Source organism: Meleagris gallopavo, chromosome 14, assembly GCF_000146605.3.
Source record: "Meleagris gallopavo isolate NT-WF06-2002-E0010 breed Aviagen turkey brand Nicholas breeding stock chromosome 14, Turkey_5.1, whole genome shotgun sequence".
NCBI classification, from domain to species: domain Eukaryota; kingdom Metazoa; phylum Chordata; class Aves; order Galliformes; family Phasianidae; genus Meleagris; species Meleagris gallopavo.
In genome coordinates this window covers 2,196,482-2,215,712 of record NC_015024.2, presented here as the reverse complement: position 1 = coordinate 2,215,712, position 19,231 = coordinate 2,196,482, and the positions used below count along the sequence as shown (strand labels likewise).

The 19,231-nt window shown below is 58.9% G+C and overlaps 1 protein-coding gene across 1 annotated transcript in view; it reads left to right on the top strand.

Moving 5' to 3' along the window:
- Positions 1-7,336: 7,336 nt before the first annotated feature.
- BSN (bassoon presynaptic cytomatrix protein) overlaps positions 7,337-19,231 on the top strand; it is a 30,768-nt gene continuing 18,873 nt past the window's right edge. The window contains 6 exon segments of the mRNA XM_031555501.1: positions 7,337-7,721; positions 7,754-7,771; positions 8,711-10,688; positions 10,690-15,286; positions 16,302-18,396; positions 18,709-19,228. Of these exon segments, the coding sequence (XP_031411361.1) occupies positions 7,337-7,721; positions 7,754-7,771; positions 8,711-10,688; positions 10,690-15,286; positions 16,302-18,396; positions 18,709-19,228 (9,593 nt within the window).

The following is a 19,231-nucleotide window of genomic DNA, read 5'->3' as shown; positions in this document are numbered from 1 at the left end:
TTTTTATCCTCCTGTCTAGTGGAAAAAAAAAATTAGAATACTGTAGTTCTTTTCTGCAGTTTTGCTAGGTTTCTATTTGCAGGCATAATTTTGCTGCAGACTTGAAATCTCCCCCATGCAGGTTCAGAGAGGTGTGGTTACTTCATCAGACATATGCATGGTGACATATGTGTGCAATAGCAGTGTGACCATGAAACCAACGCTGTGCTCATGGCCACTTGGGAGTTGTGAGATGGTGACCAGGGTGTGGGCTCCATGGTGCCCAATGCCTTCTCCTGGGCATTATTGCACAATTATTGGTATGCAGACAGTGTGTGGAGATCCTCCTGCTACTGTTAACCTTGGTTGAGAAATACATCCTGATAATGTGGGCTGTTAAAGATAAGACTGCCTGGCAGGCTGATAAATCTGGTTAAGGAGTGCTACTTTGCAGAGTAAATTACAGTGCGCACTCAGATCGATTTGAACAAAAATGAACAATATATTACTGCTCTGTTAATGGGGATGGAATAAATTTCCCCCTCTGTGCTGGCTTTCAGAGTCTCAACTTTTAGCTCAAGACTTGCTGAGGAGATGAGAGCAGCTCTGGCAGCACTGGCATCAACAGGGCAGTACCACATCCTCACTTCTGCATGGCTAACAGTGCTCATCATGGGCTGGTCCGTAACGAGCTTCAGCAAGGGGCAGCAAAGGGTCGCAAAAGGTGTGGAGTGGTCTCAAGTTGCACCAGAGGAGTAAACCTGGTTTAGATGGGATATTAGGGAGAATTTCTTCTCGCAGAGTATGGCCAAGCATTGGCAGCGGCTGAGGGCATTGGTGCAGTCCTTATCCCTTGCAGGTATTTAAGGGATGTGCGAGTGTAGCACTAAGGGACATGGTTTTGTGGCAGGGCGTGGTAGATCAGGAAGATGGTTCAGCACTTGCTGATTCTGAATGCCTTTTCCAGCCCCAAAAACTGTGATTCTGCCCGTGACAGAGCAGGGTACTTTGCATTTAGCTCACTCAACAGGAGAGCTTTGGAGCACCTCTGCATCTCCCCTGCCCAGAGCAGTCAGCATGATACATTTCTGCCTCTCCAGAAGCTTTCAGTCTCGTATACATGATCATCCTTCATCTCATGCCTGTGGCACTCTACTCTGCTTGTATCCCATAGGACTTCATAGACTATCTTCTACCTGCATATCAGGGATCATATCTTGGCTTTTTTTTTGTCTTTTTTTGGTCTCTTCCGCCCTTATCTTTTGAAGCCAGTGGTTCTCCTTCTATCCTCCTATTGTGAGCTCCCCTGCTCCTGTGGCTGTGCTCAGCTCCATGTGCCCCTCCTCCATGGCCTTGCAGTGCCAGCTCCAGCCACCAGCACCAGGAAAACTTCCCCAGGAATGAGTGCTGTGCATCTACATGGCAATCCCCAATGCTCTGGGGGCTTTCTGTTTCACAGGGCCTTCACAGAGGTTAGTCTACAGATGACCCATGCAGCTCCAGAAACATCACGGTAGAGGAAAAGAGGAAAAAACAAACTTGTCTTCCTTGGGACAGCCATTGCTAATCTTTGAAAAACAGACCAGGCCCTCTTCTGATTTAATGCTGTTGGCTGTGTTTTATTGTGAACAGAAAATCTCCTTAATTCTTCATCCTTTTGGATTCAGTCTCTTGGAACTGAGCTGGGAGTTAATTTAGCTCTTTCTCCAAGATAAAAAAAAGGAAGGACGTAGTAGGGCTTAGTGAAAAGAGAGGAAAAAAGTGCTTTCAGCATCTAAGACTTGCTCTCATTCCTCATAATTTTCTTACTCTTTTGCGGCACGTTGTTCTTCTGACTGTTCCGAAACGTGCCGAGCCGCGCCCAGGGCTGTTGTCCTTCAGGACCACGGACAGTGCCGGGCCGGACGCTTGGTTTCTCCCACTCCGTAGTGATGCAAACCCGCACCGACCTCCGCCACCCATGGCCATGCTGCCAGATGGCTTTTCTGCTCCCAGTTCCTCCTGAGAGTTCGGCTGTCCCACGAGGGCAGGGACACGCGGCTGTCCCCGCGCCGCCCTGCCTCCCCACGCCGCACAGATGTTATTTCTGCAGCAGCTGTTTGTGTTGCTGGATGTGCCTGTTACCGCAGCAATGTCATTAAATGGACCCTTCCCAGAGGAGGCGGTTGCTCGTCTGCAGCCCTGGGATATGTCCTAGGGCTTCTAGATGAGCCAAGAGCGTCAAAATTAACTTCTCAATATCCGACTGAGGGTGTTGGGTTTTTTTGTTTGTTTGGTTGGTTTTTGTTTGTTTTGTTTTGTTTTTTATTTAATGAACTGGAAGGAAATATGTTGAGTGGGGAGGGATGGCTATATATATTCCCTAAAAGCACCGGTTTCAAAATTTTAGACAGCTGTGTACCCGTTTTTAGCAGCCCCTTCACACAGCCCACGCAGCACCCAGAACTTGGAACCCGTCTCGTTTGGAAATACTCTCACTTGATTGGAAAATAGTTTAACTCTTTTAACTTAGAAACACATTCTTGAGACTCGAGAAGATTTTTAGCACAGAAAATGCAGAAGGTGCTTGCTGGCACAGGGAGCTGAGCTGCTTTGGGAAGCGGGTGTGAAGTGGGTAGGGAGCAGAGAATTGAGGTGAATGTTGGCGAGTTTGGGTTGTCACAGTGCATCGACCCCTGGGCTGCAGGGGCACAATGCCACAGGTCGATGCTACCTGTGCTGGCGGGCACGTGGCCTGGATTTTCGGGTCTGAAATGCTGAGTCAGGTGGGTTTTGTCTTGGGAATAAGGTGCTAATTGATGGTAGCAGTAATTACTTGTTAGCAGCCAGGCGCTCCTGCTCAGGTAGTTACAGCGGAAGGAGGAATGACACTGAAAAGGGATGGAGGTGGTACTGATGGCCAACCTGTGCACTGGGAGAGTCCCTCCCATTGTGGCCATGCTTACTGGGCTCATCCCGTGGTGCCAGCGTGCAGTAAGCCGGACTTGGCAGGCGCATGCTCGTTCCTCGAAGGAAGGAGAAGGGAGCGCTGCTGTTACTCATCAGCCAAAGGCTTTCAGCTGCATTAATCCCTTGCTGGCCAGTGCGGTGCGTGGCGGCGGTGCGCACGGTGGCTGCGGTCCAGTGCTGCTGGGCCGCTCAGCTCTGCTGGCCCACTCTGCCTCTGCCCTCTGCTGGGTGTGGCGGAGGGGCAGAAACGGGGAAGGAAAATCCCCACACATGATTTTTCCCAGGGGAGGAGAAGCTGCATCAAGGTCTGATGGCAGGGAGATTACCCCGTGCCGCTTTTAATCACATTATTACTGTGCGAAGTGTGATGCTACATCATCACGGCTGGAGAAGAGCCAGGCAGGAACTGTATCCCCCCTGCCTGGGAGGGCTCTGGGGATGGGCACCAACATCTGCAATGCTCCATTGTGCAGTCAAATGCTCTGTTTAGTGATGGGCTGGGATGACATCAGTGTTTTTTGGCTGAGCTAATCTGTGAGCTGTGGTGGCACTGATGCTCACCCGGTTCACATTAATGAAGCCAATTAGTGTAGAATAGACTCTGCCAAGGGACATGCAGACAGCAGTGCCCGTGGTTTCGTGCTGCTGTGTTTGCTCTGTGCATGGGGCACAATGCAGCTGGGAAGCAGGGCATCCTGCCTCCTCCTCCAGAGAAACACTGGGAGATTGGCAATTGGGCTAAAACTTGCCCTATAGAACGGCTTGGGTTGGAGGGGACCTTGAAGAGCATCTGGCTCCAAGCCCTTGTGGGGCTTCTGGTTGAGAAGGCAGAGCTTGGAAAAAGATGAAGGAAATCCCAAGTTGTATTATTTAAATTAGAGATATTGGACTCACCTGCTATCCCCCAAAATGGAGTATTTCCCACTCGATTGCTCACTGTGTGAACCAACCCTAAATAGGGGAAAGTGCTGAGCAGGGATGGTACACACACAGCCCCTGGGGGTACTTGGACCACAACGCATGCTGGGCTCATCCTTTCCACTGGTTCCTTCCCAAGGAAGCACTCATTGGCACATATGGAGGGGCATCACATGCAGCCCATGGAGGGAATGCTCTGGAGATTTCAGCTGTGCCAGTGAGCTGAAACTGAGGGGAGAAGCAATAGCTGGCATTTGGGCATCAGCATCCGGGGAGCGAAATGAATTACGGCAGTGTTCATGTGCGAGGAGCTGGGAGAAAGATCCTCGAGATGGAGCAGAGCTCGAGAAGCCATTCTGCAAGGCTCTTGCTGTTAATTTGGATCTTGATTCAGATAGCAGAAGTGTTTTCCATATTTCCCAGGCACCCATCTGTCATCACAACGAGCCCTGCGCAGGGCTTGTCAGCAAATAAATGAAATATTCGTGGGATATTCGCTGTGCGTAATGCTGGGAGATGAGATCTGGCTTGTAGGATACTTATACCTCGCGCTGCTTATCTGATTTTGTGCAGCCTCTGTGCCGGTATTTTAATGTCTATCATTTGGAATGTGTAAAATAATGCTGAGGAGCACAAATAACAGCAGAGCTCGGAGATGAGGTGCAGGAGGGGCTCTGTGGGCAGCACTGGGCTATGCCAGGGGTGGCTGTGTTGGCACAGCTGCTGGAGCTCGCAGTGGAACATAACCCGCCGGCGCTGGGGGATTCGGCAGTTAATTAAGTTGCCAAGCGGTGGCGTTGACTAAAATGATGCGGGAAGGCTTCTATTGTCGTTAATTACCGTTTTGTCGTTGCCCATTAGTAAATTAAAACAATTGCCTGGTAAAGCCCGTCAGGGGTTGGCGAGCGCAGCTCTGGCCAGCCGCCAGCGGGTGCCAGCCCCGGGGGTAAATGGGCCCCTCAGCCTAAAGAGGAGCCGTGGGAGCTGCAATCACTGCCCAGTCGGTGAGGAGGGAACAGCAGAGATGCCCCAGTCTGGCTGGCACATCTCACCTGGAGCAGAGGCTGAGCCCACCCAGCTGCAGCCCCCTCCCTGTGCCGTAGCCTCCCTGCTCGCTGCTGGGGACAGGCGGCTCAGCGTGGCTCTGCAGTCTTCCTGGCAGGGCTATTTTTAACGGAGAGCGTTCCCTTCTCTGGTTCCCAGTGTGGCCCTGCAGAGCTGAGCCATCGCAGCTGCGCAAAGCTGGTGGCAGCTGAGGAGGCGTGGGGCCCCATGAGCCCCCCGGTTCCTGTGGCAGGGGTCATGCTCAGCTGATCTTGGGGGTCCCATAAGCTTCACCCCGCTGCATGCCCCTGCCCCTGGGGAAGTGCTTGTGGGGTCCCCAGTGCAGGGTGGCCATCAGTATGGCGACAAGGTAGCCAGGCTTTGACCAGCTCAGACCTGGTGAGCAACCTGGGGCGGCACCACTGCCTCCCAAAGGGCCTTTCCTAACCTCCACCCAAACCTGTGCTCTCGCACGGCACCTGCCGCTCTGCCTGGGCAACCCCAAGCCAACAAGGCACTGGGTTTGGAGGCTGACCTTTGGATGTGCAGGGGCTGCCATCGTGGCTATCCCTGCAGTATGCTGACCAGAGCCCATGGGCACGAAGACACCACCCCAGGTGGGACCTGACCCTTCCCTAAGCTGCCCATTCCCCTCGACCTGCATTGCCCCAAAAGGGACCAAGCAGTTGTGCCATCCCCATCACTCCTGCCCTCACTGCCCCACCACGTGAGGAGCTCCGCAAGGAAAATGGGATTCCTGGAAGAAAAACGAAGGGCTGCGCGTCTCCGTGAGGAAGGGATTCAATTTGTGTCACACAATTACATTTTCTTCTGTCGCCTGAAATAATTATAGAGCAGAGTGTGGCAAGGAGATCTGATTCAGAGGCAACATGACGAGAGCTAGCTCCGAAATAAAAGAAGACAAATGCAATCATTAGGATACAATAGGCTGCACTTGCCCCTTAATTAGACTTTCTCTTTGATTAAGCAGTAATTAAATATTACCGTGCTGAAGGGTTTCTTTTATGGCCCTGTGCAACCCTGATGCGTTCTGAAGATGCTCCTGCATAGGGCGGGCGGAGGAGAGGGGGCTGTGGGGGGGGAAAGGCTTACCTGGGGAATGGGGAGAGATGGCTTCGAGCAGCTGGCTGTGAGCCGAGAAAAGAGATTTAAAATGATGAAACATCAAAAGTGAAGCAAATGTCAGGGCCCTATTCCTGGACATTCCTGTGAGGGTAAAAATAGCCCTTTGAGGACTCGGAGTGGGAGAGTGCTTGTGAGCCCTGAGCAGGGCTTCTGCCTCTCCCTGCAGGCTCTCTTACAGCCCCAGCTGCACGCTGTTTTTTCCAGGTCATGAAATGAAGGCTCTTGCTGAGAGCCTCGCTCAATGAGATTGTCTTGTTCTTTTCCGCACAGCGTGTACTTGGGGTAATATCTTTGGGAAGTTTTTTTTTGCGTACTCGTGTAGCCAGTACTTTCTGATAACCTAGAAAAAAAAGAACCCCAAGCATTATGATTATGCTGTTAGGCCTCTATTGTAGCAAGGAAAACAAATTGCAGCAAGAAGCTGTCTGGGACCCACCAGCAGTACGGGCACTTGGGTTGTGGTGGTGCTGGCATTTGCCACTGTGACACCATGGTTTGTCTGACCTAAACCTGGAGTCCCCTTGGGGACCCAAACCTGTCCTCCTGGATTGTCTTGGTTGGGCCTTCCCCATGCTGTTGTTTTCAGTGCCCAGTGCATTGCTATCGATGCCCAGTGCGTTTCTTTGATGCCCTATGCATTGCTTTGATTCCCAATGTATTGCTCTGATGCCCAGTGCATTTCTTTGATGCCCAGTGCATTGCTTTGATGCCCAGTGCATTCCTATTGATGCCTAATGCACTGCCCAACGCTTGATGCATTGATGCATTGCTTTGATGCCCAATGCATTGCTTTGATGTGTGGTCAGTCACATAGCAGCCCAGTAAGCTGCATCTCCCCATTTCCAGTGAACTTTTCAGCTGCTCTTATTCACAGAGCAGGCAGGGCCAAGCACCCCAGCCCACAGGCAGCACACCTGGAGCCCAGTTCAGACTGGGCTCGTTCCCCCTCAAATAGATGCTGAAGGTGTTTTGGTGTAGTCTGCAAGAGATCTAGTCTTCACCATTAAAACTCCTCCAGGATGATAAAAAGGTGGCATAAAAAGCAAGGATGATTTTTGTGTTGTCACAAACCGCAATTAGGACTTTTCACCCTAAGGCAAGATGGGAGGAATGGAACATTCTGATGGTTGTCAGTGCATAGAGAGGCACAGCCCCATGGTGTACTGACTGCTGAGATCCGCGCTCTTGCTGGTGATGGGGCCAGAGCCAGCACAGAACCTTGCCATCCCAGGGCTCACCGTGATGCCCATCTCTGCTGGGCACCGGAGAAAGGGAGGCCCCGTTGGCACTGATTTCTAACATGACGCTTCCTTTCCGTGTCCTGCAGAAAAACGAATGGCTGTGTCTGAACTGCCAAACCCAGAGGCTGCTGGAAGGGAGCCTGGCAGACCCTGCCCCGATGCCACTGCCTGCGCCAAAGCAACCCGTGAGCGGCTCCCCTCGGCACCAGCCGACAGCAGCCAGCCAGCGGGCACTGGCCCCTGCCGAGCCAGTGGCACCTCCCGAACGGCAGCCTTCCCCTGCCAGGAGCCTGCGGGCACCCGAGCAGAGCAGGGCCCCCAGCCCCGCTCCGGAGAAGAAGCCACTGGTGCAGGCAGAGGAGAAGCCGCTGCCCAAAGCTGCTCCGGAGCCATCTGTCCCAGCGCCCAAGGGGAAGAGCGTCAGCCCCAAACTGGAGGGGGAGAGCAAGGAGGGACGTGCAGCCCCTGAAACGCAGAAGGCGAAGGAGCTGGAGGTGAGCTCTGCCCTTGTCCCTTGTGGTCACTGTGTTCCATGTCATAGAGCCATTTTGTCACACCCCTAGTCAAAGAGCAGTGCTTCCCAAGCGTCCGAACCACTCAGGATCTTCTGTGCATAATGCAATAGCTCAGGTAGTCCTTGCCCCATTGGTTTTAAAGGGCAGTCGGAGCTCTCGTTAAATGCAAAGCTAATTTTGAATCATTTCCAGCTTGCACTGCAGAAATGGGCATTCCCGAGCTCATTCTACTGGGTTTTTTTCCTCTTTAACTCAATGCTCTTTGGGGAAACAGCCCAACAGCGCTGGGATGGCTGTGCCCAGGGAGCCATCACGGCCCTTGGGGAGGGAGGCTGCTTGCACCCTGGTGGTCCCCAAGCCCATGGGGTCCGTGGTACCCCTGCTCACAGGCTCTCAGGCACTGCCCCCAGCTGAGTGTGATACTGAGTCTCATTGCAGTGCTGCCTCATTGTACTATCAATTAAAGCAATGCCTTTATTCCTGCTGGCGTCCAATGAGGATCTCAGGGACTGCCTTGCTTCTCTAGTGTGCTCTGCAGGGCTATCCACTGGAGAAATTAAATTGCCTTCAGAGGCTGCTGGCCTCACACTGCCACCAGCTCAGTTGTGCCCTCTGGGCTGTGCTGCCAGCCCCTTGCTCCCTGCCCACACCCAGAGCCAGTGCTGTACTCCCAGTGCTGCCCGAGGCCAAGCTCCTGCCCCCTTTCCTAGGGATGTGCTCACAGCTGTAAATATTCCAAGGGTTACAATGAGGGCTCAGCCATTGCTGGGTCTCTCAGCAATAGAAAATTAAAGGTATTGCCATTATGCAGCCTTCTGGCATTTGCTGTCAGGTGGGGTGGCGCTGGGGTGGTTCCTGGGGTCCCCTCCTGCTTGGGGCACTCACACACCCTAACTCCACGCTCTCTCTCACCTGCAGGACACGAGCAAGCCTTACCCCCGGAACTGTCTCGCAGCCCCCAGAGCCTGAGTGACACTGGCTACTCCTCGGATGGCATCTCCAGCTCGCAGAGTGAGATCACGGGGCTGGTGCAGCAGGAAGAGGAGAAGCTGAGTGGCACTGGGCTGGCAGGGCAGAGTCCTCCCAGTCCCTCTGAGCTCACCAAGCTGGAGAGCAGCATGCGGCCACTGCTGGAGGCGCGGGGGGCCCCGGCAGAGACCGGCAAGGGCTCAGAGGCACGGGAGGAACAGCGGCAGCGGCAGCGGCCCCGGTATCTCTCCATCACCCCCGAAGCCTTTGACTCAGACGAGGAGCTGGAGGACATCCTGGAAGAGGATGAGGACTCACTGGAGTGGGAGAACCAGAGGGAGCAGCGGGAGAGTGTGGAGTCCTCAGATGAGTTTGGCAGCAAGCTGCGTCATGACTACGTGGAGGACAGCAGTGAGGGGGGCTTCTCCCCGGTGCCTGGACATCCCAAGGGCCGGGAGGAGGTGGCCGACGAGGAGTTCATGCGCAGGCAGATCCTGGAGATGAGTGCAGAGGAGGACAACCTTGAGGAAGAGGAGGAGGAGGGCTACGGGCGCTCCAAGTGCAGTGCCCCCAAAGCCGAGGTGGAGAAAGGCAAAGAGCCTTCCTCAGCCAAGCGGCGCCTGCCGCACGGCCCCGGGGGCCTCTACAAGGAGGAGAGGAAGGAGCTGGAGGCAGCAGAGAGCGATGACATAAGCACAACCCAGGGAGGCCTGCGGCGCTTCAAGACCATTGAACTGAACAGCACCACCGGCTATGGCAGGGAGATGGAGGTGAGCCAGGAGGCTGACGCTGGGCTGGAGAGGGAGCCTGAGCTGGAGATGGAGAGCCTGATGGGATCACCGGAGGAGCGATCCCGTGGTGAGTACTCGTCCACCCTGCCGGCCACCACACCCAGCTACACCTCGGGCACCTCACCCACCTCCATCTCCTCTCTGGAGGAGGACAGCGACAGCAGCCCCAGCCGGCGGCAGCGCCTGGAGGAGGTGAAGCAGCAGAGGAAGGCTCGGCACCGCTCACACGGTCCTTTGCTGCCTACCATTGAGGACTCATCAGAGGAGGAGGAGCTGCGGGAGGAAGAAGAGCTGCTGCGGGAGCAGGAGAAGATGCGGGAGGTGGAGCAGCAGCGCATCCGCAGCACGGCACGCAAGACCAAGCGTGACAAGGAGGAGCTGAGGGCGCAGCGGAGGAGGGAGCGCTCCAAAACCCCTCCCAGCAACCTGTCCCCCATCGAGGACGCCTCTCCCACTGAGGAGCTGCGGCAGGCAGCGGAGATGGAGGAGCTGCACCGCTCCTCCTGCTCCGAGTACTCGCCCTCCATCGACTCAGAGGCTGAGAGCTTTGATGCCGTGACCTCCAAGCTGTACAAGTCGGGCAGCGAGTACAACCTGCCCACCTTCATGTCACTGTACTCCCCCACAGAGAAGGTGGAGAGTGTGCAGCCCACCAGCAAGCCCCTCAAGAGCGCCGAGGAAGCCTACGAGGAGATGATGAGGAAGGCAGAGATGATGCAGAAGCAGCAGGTCCAGCAGGCCCAGCAGGACATTTCCTATGGTGGTAGCACCTACCAGCAGGTTGGATACCGCAGCACCGAGGGGCAGAACGGCTTCCAGTACCAGTATGCAGACAAATATGGCTATGACAGTGGCCCCACACGCCCCTCGCAGCCCGACTATTCGAGTTCCCTGTCGAAGCCTGGTGCAGTGTACGAGGAGATCCTGCAGACCTCGCAGAGCATCGCCAGGATGCACCAGTCCTCCTCATTTGACCTGGCTCTGGAGAAGGGAGACAAGAAGAAAGGGCAGGAGGAAGCGTACCAGGAGAAGCACTTTCTGAATGCCGAGAGTGCATATGCTGAACTTATGAAGCAGAATGGGGGACCCCTCACCCCTGGCACCAGCCCCACGCAGCTCTCTGCTCCTGTCTCCTTTTTCAACCTCTGAGGGCAACAAGGCGGTTCCCGACGTCCGGGTAACACAGCATTTTGCCAAAGAGGGACAAGACCTGGCCAAGCTCCAGAGCACCCCAGCAGCACCCAGCCCAGCTCCCAAGCCCATCACAGCTCCTTACACCTACAGCAAAGGTACCAGCATGGTCACAACAGCGGTGGCCAGCCCCACCAGCACACCACGGATCTACAGCTCTGCAGAAGCTGTGTCCACACCTGCCAGGAGCTATGTCCCGTCAAAGAGCACCATCAGCTACGGCTCGCAGACAGAGGACATCACGCGAAGCAAGGTGGGGGTGGAGACCAGCGTGCAAATGGCGAGGGAGAAGCTCCAAGGGGTGAGTGATGGCAAGCCCCCACCAGCCAAGACATACTCACTCTTCAAGAGCTCCAGCCCCCCGCTCTCGCCAACATCTCCCACTCAGAGTCCCACTCGCGCTGCCCCCAGAGCTGCTGTGTCCTCTGGCCCCACTGCCAAGTCCACTGCTGAGTTCTCCACGCAGACGCAAAGTCCCCTCCTCGCCTACGATGTCCCCACCACCACCGGCCCCTCAGCGTCCTCCCCCATGGTGGCCCAGGGGACACAGACACCACACCAGGCAGGCTCGCCTCGCCTGACCCGGCAGCAGTCCTCACAGGATGCACCCTTCATGCTGATCACACTAGCAGCCGATGCAGCCAGCCAGACCAAACCGCCAACCTCCTCTGGGTCCCCTGCCTCATCCCCCACCAGGATAAGCCGGCAGGTGATCACCCACGGGTATGGTCAGGAGCCAGAGCAGCCGCTGGGCACGTTCATCCGGGCACAGCATGTGAAGGACCCAGCGCAGAAGGTGCCCGTGACTTCAGGCCCCGATGGCATCACGGGGCTGTATAGCTGGGGAGCACTGCCGGCAGAGAACATATCACTGTGCCGCATCTCCTCCATCCCCGGCACTTCCCGTGTGGAGCCAGGGCCCAAGGTGCCGAGCAGCAGCGCTGTGGACCTGCGCACTGCTCTGAAGTCCGCTCCCATTATCATAACAGACCAAGGCATGGATCTCACCTCCTTGGCCACCGAAGCCAGGAAGTACTGCCTAACCTTGGACCAGATCCCCAGCCGGCAGTCCACAGCCATCCAGCCCCTGATCATCAACCTCAACGCCCAGGAGCAGCCCCACGCCATCATTGCAGCCTCCAGCACCGCCGGCCTTGCCATCGCCTCCCCGATGCTCATCTCCCAGCCCAAGCAGCCTGTGGTCTATGGAGACCCCTTCCAGAGCCGGATGGACTTTGGGCAGGGGGCTGGCAGCCCGGTGTGCTTGGCGCAGGTGAAGCAGGTGGAGCAGGGCGTTCAGACGGGTGCTGGCAGAGCCAGTGGGGCAGCTGGCCCTGCACCCACCAGCAAGCCCGAGCCACCTGCTTCTCCCCAGGCGAAGTTCTCCAGGTACAATTTGCCCAGTCAAATGGTAAAGAAGGACGTGCTCATCACACAGACCAGTGTCGCGCATAGTGTCAGCGGCCTTCAACAGCCATTCCAGCAGGAGCAGGGCTCGGAGCTGTACCGTGCGGTGCCGGTGGAGCTGAAGACCCAGAGCCCTCTCCTTGCCCTGGGTGGCAAGAAGTCCCAGGTGATGATGGTGCAGGTGGAGGACGTGACAGCTGGCCCGGTGACCAAAGTGCTGAAGGAAGAGCCTCCAGCCAACGTGCTGGATCTCACAGGCGTGAAGGCGGAGAGTCAGGTGGCCTGCTGTGATGTGGTCTACAAGTTCCCTTTTGGCAGCAGCTGCACCGGTGCATTCAATCCCACCTCCAAGGTGCCAGAGAAGAAGGCTGCGGACACGGTCCCCAGCAGGAAGGCCAGTGGACCCCTGTATGGCAGCAGGGAGCAAGAGGTGCCAGAGACCTTCCCGTACCGGGAGCAGCCGGCACCTGCACTCTATGAGGAGCACAAGTTCTACCCCACTGGCACCTTTGGGAGACTCTATTCCTCCATGTCAGACACCAACCTGTCGGAAATCGGCATGAACTACTACCCACTGAAGGGGGACCAACCCTTCCACGAGGCCGCCGTGGACCTGAGCACCATGAAGCACTCCTACAGCATCGGCTTTGCTGAGGGTGGGTATCTGGGCCAAGGGCTGCAGTATGGCTCCTACTCTGACCTGCGCCAGCCCGCTGACCTGCTGGGCCACCCGCTCCCTATGAGAAGGTACAGCTCAGCCTCCAACATCTACTCCGACTACCGCTACTCACCCCGAGGGGACCTGGCCAGCTTCCAGGAGTCCAGCCTGGCCCACTACAGTGCTACAACTGCGCGTGAGATCAGCCGCATGTGTGCTGCACTCAACTCCATGGACCACCAATATGGGGCCCGGCACGCCAATGGCCCCGACACGCTGTCATATGGCCCTGGCGGTAGGGGGCTGCCAGCCCAGCCGGGGGGTGCCGTGGCCCCAAAACCCAGCGGGATGTTCAACCCGTCCGTCCCCGAGACACGGCAGGGCTTCAGCAGCCTGGCACAGTACAACGTGCCCGGCGTGCGCCTGGGTGCCGTCAGGCAGATGTTTCCATCCTCTGCCACCGTGCGGGCGGCCGATGGCATGATCTACTCTACCATCAACACACCCATCGCGTCAACACTGCCCATCACCACCCAGCCAGCCTCCGTGCTACGACCCATGCTGCGTGGGCTGTACCGGCCCTATGGCCCAACTGGCATGGCCGCTGTCCCGCTCGCCAGCCTGGCCAGAGTGCCTGTCGTTGCGCCGCGCGTCCCGCTGGCCCCACAGGGCCTCTACCGCTACCCAGCCCCCAGCCGCCTCCCGGCTTCCTCGATGATGGAGACACCCGTCTACCTGGGCAAGGCGGTCAGTGCTGCACCAGGCACAGGCCCTGCTGCCAAAGCCCCCCCCGCACCCGCCACTGGCATGCAGAGAGCAGAGGCGTCAGGAGCAGCGCCCCGCACCGAGCCTCCCGCAGTGGGCAGCAAGGAGGGTGGCCAGGCAGCCCCCGTGCCCAAACCAGCCTCAGAGAGCGTACAGCGGGAGGAGCGGGAGCGCGAGGAGGAGCGGCAGCGCAAGCAGCAGGAGCACGTGCTGCAGCTGGAGCGGGAGCGTGTGGAGCTGGAGAAGCTGCGGCAGCTGCGGCTGCAGGAAGAGCTGGAGCGGGAGCGCGCTGAGCTGCAGCGGCACCGGGAGAAGGAGCAGCTGCTGGTGCAGCGGGAGCTGCAGGAACTGCAGTGCATCAAGCAGCAGGTGCTGCAGCAGCAGCAGGAGGAGCGGCACGCGCAGCTGGCGCTGCAGCGGGAGCAGCTGGCCCAGCAGCGCCTGCAGCTCGAGCACATCCACCAGCTGCAGCACCAGTTGCAGCAGCAGCTGGAGGAGCAGAAGAGGCAGAAGACCATCTTCCCCCCCGCTGGTGCCGAACCCGCCAGCCGTCCGCCCGAGGGGCCCACCGAGGTGCCACGGGGCCCAATGCACAATGGACATGGGTGGACGCCAGCCGGCCAGGCGCTGCCCGGGGGTCCCGAAACTGCCAGTGGCCCACGCTACCCTGCACCGCAGCGGCCGCTCAGCAGCTCAGCCTCGGACATGTCACTGCAGGCCGAGGAGACCTGGGAGCCCGGACGGGGCATCAAGAAGAGGAACTCGATGCCACGGCTGCGGGACGCCTATGAGAAGGAGACAGCCAGGAAGACAGCGGACAGCAGCGTGCAGACGGACGAGGAGGATGGCGAGGAGCGGTACATGCTGTCACGGCGGCGGCGGTCACGGCGCAGCACCGACTGCAGTGTGCAGACAGATGAGGAGGACAGTGGAGAGTGGGAGCAGCCTGTGCGACGCCGGCGCTCCCGGCCCTCCCGGCACGCCGATGCCAGCACTGAGGGCAAGGCAGATGGCACAGCACGTGGTGTGGCCAGCATTGGCATCCAGACCATTAGCGACTGCTCGGTGCAGACTGAGCCCGACCAGCTCCTCCGTGTCTCGCCCTCCATCCACATCACCACCCATGACCCTCGTGTGGAGATCATCAAGTACATCTCAGCCCCGGAGAAGACGCAGCGGGGCGAGAGCCTCGCCTGTCAGACGGAACCTGAGCCGCCCCCACAGCCCGGAATCGTGGTGCCCCAGCTCACGGTGCCCACCACCATCACCCCGTACTCCACTAACCTGCAGATGGTCAGCACAGGGCCTCTGGACCCCCACGCCGTCCGGCAGCAGACCCTGGGCAAATTTGAGAAGAAGAAGCCAGACCCTCTGGAGATCGGGTACCAGTCCCACCTGCCGGCCGACTCCCTCTCCCAGCTGGTGACCCGCCAGCCTCCCCGCTCCCCCCAGGTCCTCTACTCACCCGTGTCCCCGCTGTCCCCACACCGCCTGCTGGAGTCTTCCTTCGCCACCAGTGAGCGGCTCAACAAGGCGCACGTCCCACCCCAGAAGCACTTCACAGACTCAGCCCAGCGCCAGCAGACGCTGCCGCGTCCCATCAAAACCATGCAGCGCTCCCTGTCCGACCCCAAGCCCATCAGCCCCACTTCTGAGGAGGCCGGCAAGGACAGGTTCTCCCTCTACCAGCACTCACTGCTCCCAGGCACCCAGGTACGTGTGTGCGGGGTCATGCTCGGGTACCCGCCCCGGTGATGGCACTTTGTGTCCCAGATCAGTGGACATCTCACCCTGCTGGTGTCAGACGTGTCCTCATGCTGCACTCTTCCCTGGGTGTGCCTGGCCAGGCTGACCCGAGCTGAATCTTTTCTGGTGACATCTCACCACTGTGAGCGGGAGAGATGCAGTCACTCAACTCACTCTCGTCCTGCAATAAATAACCTTTCCCTTGGAGAGTGGCCCCAGGAGGCACCTCAGGCCATTTCAGTTTCATTAGTGCTGCAGCAATTAATATTTCAAAAGGTTGGCTCCCCGCAGCAGCTGATGGCAGCCTGCATGCATGGACACGTGGCCCCGCACCTCTGAGCAGGCAGCGGGCGGCTCCTCCAGGTCTGCAGGCACTCAGGAAGCCCTGGTGCTGCACAGCAGCACAGCATGACCATGGCAGGACCCTGGATATTCACATCCCACAGCGAGTGCCCTCCCTTTCCTGCACAGCTCAGTTTTGGGGTGCAGCAGCTCACACTCCCATCCGCAAAACAGCTCCATTTTGCAGGTGGGGAAACTGAGGCACGACCTGGCAAAACCCCTCCATACAAAGGGGAGGAAGGTAGGCAGATGATGGACTGTCCAGCATCCCCAAACACGACCTGCACTTTGCAGGGTGCAGTGGGGGAACACAGCTCTGTGACAGCTCCCAGCTCAGCGGGTCCCACACCGTCGCCCCACTGCCAATTTTCCCAGCCCTGCTGGAGAGCACACAGGGGCTTGTGCAGCACTTAGCAGTGCTCCTCTGCTGGCATGCCCGCAGCCAGCCTGGCACTTGGCTTGCTGCCATTCCTGGTAATTATTCATAGAAAGTGCCCTGCCTGTTACTTCCATCCTATTTATTGTGCCTTTACATAAATGCTGCTTACACGGGGCATGAGGGAACATGTGCGGGGCACTCAACCCTGGGGGGCTGGGGTCCACCAGCCGCACCGCTGACGGCCTCCGCTTGCCTTTGCAGGTGGGCACGCTGCAGTCGAGCCCGCTGGCACGCAAGGTGAAGCGCACACTGCCCAGCCCACCTCCCGAGGAGCCCCACGTGGCCCTGGGCAGCCCGGCCACCCAACAGCTCTACCTGGGCAGCTTGGCCCCCAAGGCCCCTGCCGCAGCACCGGTCACCAAGGCCAGCCTGTTGAAGGAGCTGGACCGCGACCTGAAGCTGGTGGAGCACGAGTCGACCAAGCTGCGCAAGAAGCAGGCGGAGCTGGACGAGGAGGAGAAGGAGATTGACGCCAAGCTGAAGTACCTGGAGCTGGGCATCACGCAGCGCAAGGAGTCGCTGCTGAAGGACCGAGGGACGCGAGACCACCCCTACTTGCGCAGCCTGGCTGACCGCCGCGACTACCTGTCCGACAGCGAGCTGCACAGCCTGCGCCTCGCCACCTATGACAGTGCCGGGCTGCGCCCCGCGCCTGCTGCCCAGTACCCCGACTTCACCGCCGCCTCCTATGGTGCATACCCCTATGCAGCCCCACCGGGGCCCCCCACCTTCCCTGCCACACGCCCGCAACCACCCCAATTCCCCGCTGCTAGCACCACGCAGGACGGCTTGCCACCTGCCCCACTGCCTGCCTTCGCCTCACCCGCCGCCTTCCCCGCCCCTGGCAGCGCATACCCAGAGCTGAGTGCCCCTGACCAGCCAGGCTTCCGGCCCCAAAACCCCTACCAAGCCCAGGGCACCTTTGCCGGCACAGCCGGTGTGCCCGCAGCGCAGCCTGTGCTCTACCAGAGCCCGTCAGACGCACATCAGAAGCCACGGCAGACCTCGCTGGCTGAGCTGGAGCAGAAGATCCCCACCAACTACGAGGTCATAAGTGTGGCCACCAGCTCCTCCGCTGTCCCTGATGTCACCCTCGGTGCGGCGGCAGTGAGCAGCAGCTATGAGCAGTACAAGGCACCCGAAGCCCGGCTGGCTGACAGAACCAGCATCACGCAGGGCCCGTCAACCAGCTTCTCCTCTGAGTCCCTCTACACCAGCCTGGAGCAGAACATTCCCCGGAACTACGTGATGATCGAGGACATCAGCGAGCTCACCAAGGAGAGCCCGGTGGTGGATGGGCAGAAAGCGGAGCCAGCGGGCACAGGCGCCAACGGCCGCCACAGCAAAGAGAAGAGCGAGATGCTGGATGGTGAGGGGCCCAGCCGGCCGTGCTGCTACAGCAAGGCAGAGGATGAATCCGAGGAGGACATCTACGACCACCACGGCCCTGACCATCGTGGGAAGAACAGCTACCACCGGGAGAGCAACGGCAGGGTGTCGGGGAGCTCGGCGAGCTCCTCCTACTACTATGGGGATAGTGAGTACCGGCACTCCTCACGGGCAGACAAGCACGGCTCTGGCACGGCGCTGCCAAAGCACTCATCCAAGAACCTGGCACCTGCCGTTGTCTCATCCAAGCGCAGCAAGCACAGGAAGCAGGGCATGGAGCAGAAGATCTCAAAGTTCTCCCCCATAGAAGAAGCCAAAGACGTCGAGTCAGACTTGGCCTCCTACGCAGTGACAACGTCAGTCAGCAGCAGCAATGTGGCCTCCAGGGCCAAGAAGCTGCAGGATGAGATCACCTACGGCCTCAAGAAGAATGTATATGAGCAGCAGAAGTACTACGGCGTGTCCGGCCGGGACCTGGTGGATGAGGAGGAGCGGGTCTACTCCAGCAGTGGCAGAACCCGCTCCTCCACCTACGGGCTGGAGAAGTCTTCCGGACGTGACGCAGGTGGACGCAGCAAGTCCTTCGAGCGGGAGGGTGCGGAACGCTCCCAGAAGGGCGGCTCCAAGCCCTCCTCCCTCGGCATGAGCCAGAGCCGGGGCCGGGCTCCGGTCCGCACGCAGCCCTCCGAGGAGGAGAGCCCCATCAGCCCCCTGGGCAAGTCGGTGGGGGGGTCGCGCTCCGTGGTCCCTCCGCAGTCAGCGGGGGACCCCTGCTCCCAGTTCTGCTCCAGCCACTCGTTGCCTGATGTGCAAGAGCACATCAAAGACGTGCCAAGGAACCACTTGTACAAGCACGAGGAGGGCTACGGCATGGACGATTCCCATTGCGTTGTCTCGGACAGCGAAGGTAACGGCTACCCGTGGTGGTGAGCACCCAGAGCATGGCGCTTCCCCGGGGCATGCTCGTCCGCAGAGACACTCACGGCCTCAGTTTGCTTGACACGTGCCTTCCTCCCCCCTTTCCAGTCCTTGTCTGGGTGTTCGGTGTTGGCCGGCGGCGCTCGCGCGGTGCCCCGTCCCGTCCCTGCCGGCGCGGGCTGTCCCCTGTGTGTGTGACGAGCTGCTTGCCTTCTCCTGCCTCATTGCATGGCTTCAGCCCGGGCTGCGTTCCCGCCTGAGGAGCGAGAGATTGACTGTCGTTTGTTTTTGGTTTCTGAAGCCTATCATTTGGGTCAGGAGGAGACAGACTGGTTTGATAAGCCCAGGGAAGCGCGGTCAGAGAGGGTAAGGCACTACGGCGGCCACTCTTCCTCGCAGAAGAGACCCCCGGCTAAGCACACCTACCACGACTATGACGAGCCACCGGACGAGGACCCGTGGCAGCACGATGACTATCCTCAGCACCGCGAGCACCGGCACCACGGCGACTACGGCCGCCACGCCGCCTCCTCCCGCCACGACGAGCAGCCGCGTCGCTCGGCCAAGCAGCACCAGCGGGAGTCCGGCCGCCACGAGCCCCGCGGCCACGCCACGCCGGCCGCCGCCAAGAAGGCGCAGCAGCCAGAGCCCCGAGCCTCGGCACCGTACGGCCCCGGCGCCTCTGAGTACGCGCCGCCGTCCCGCCACCACGGTGCCGAGCCCCAGAAGGCGCCCAAGGCTCCGCAGCCGCACGGGACGCCCTCCGCGGCGCAGAAGGCGGAGCCTTCGGTCCCTGCGCAGCAGGCAGCGGGCAGGCAGCCGCA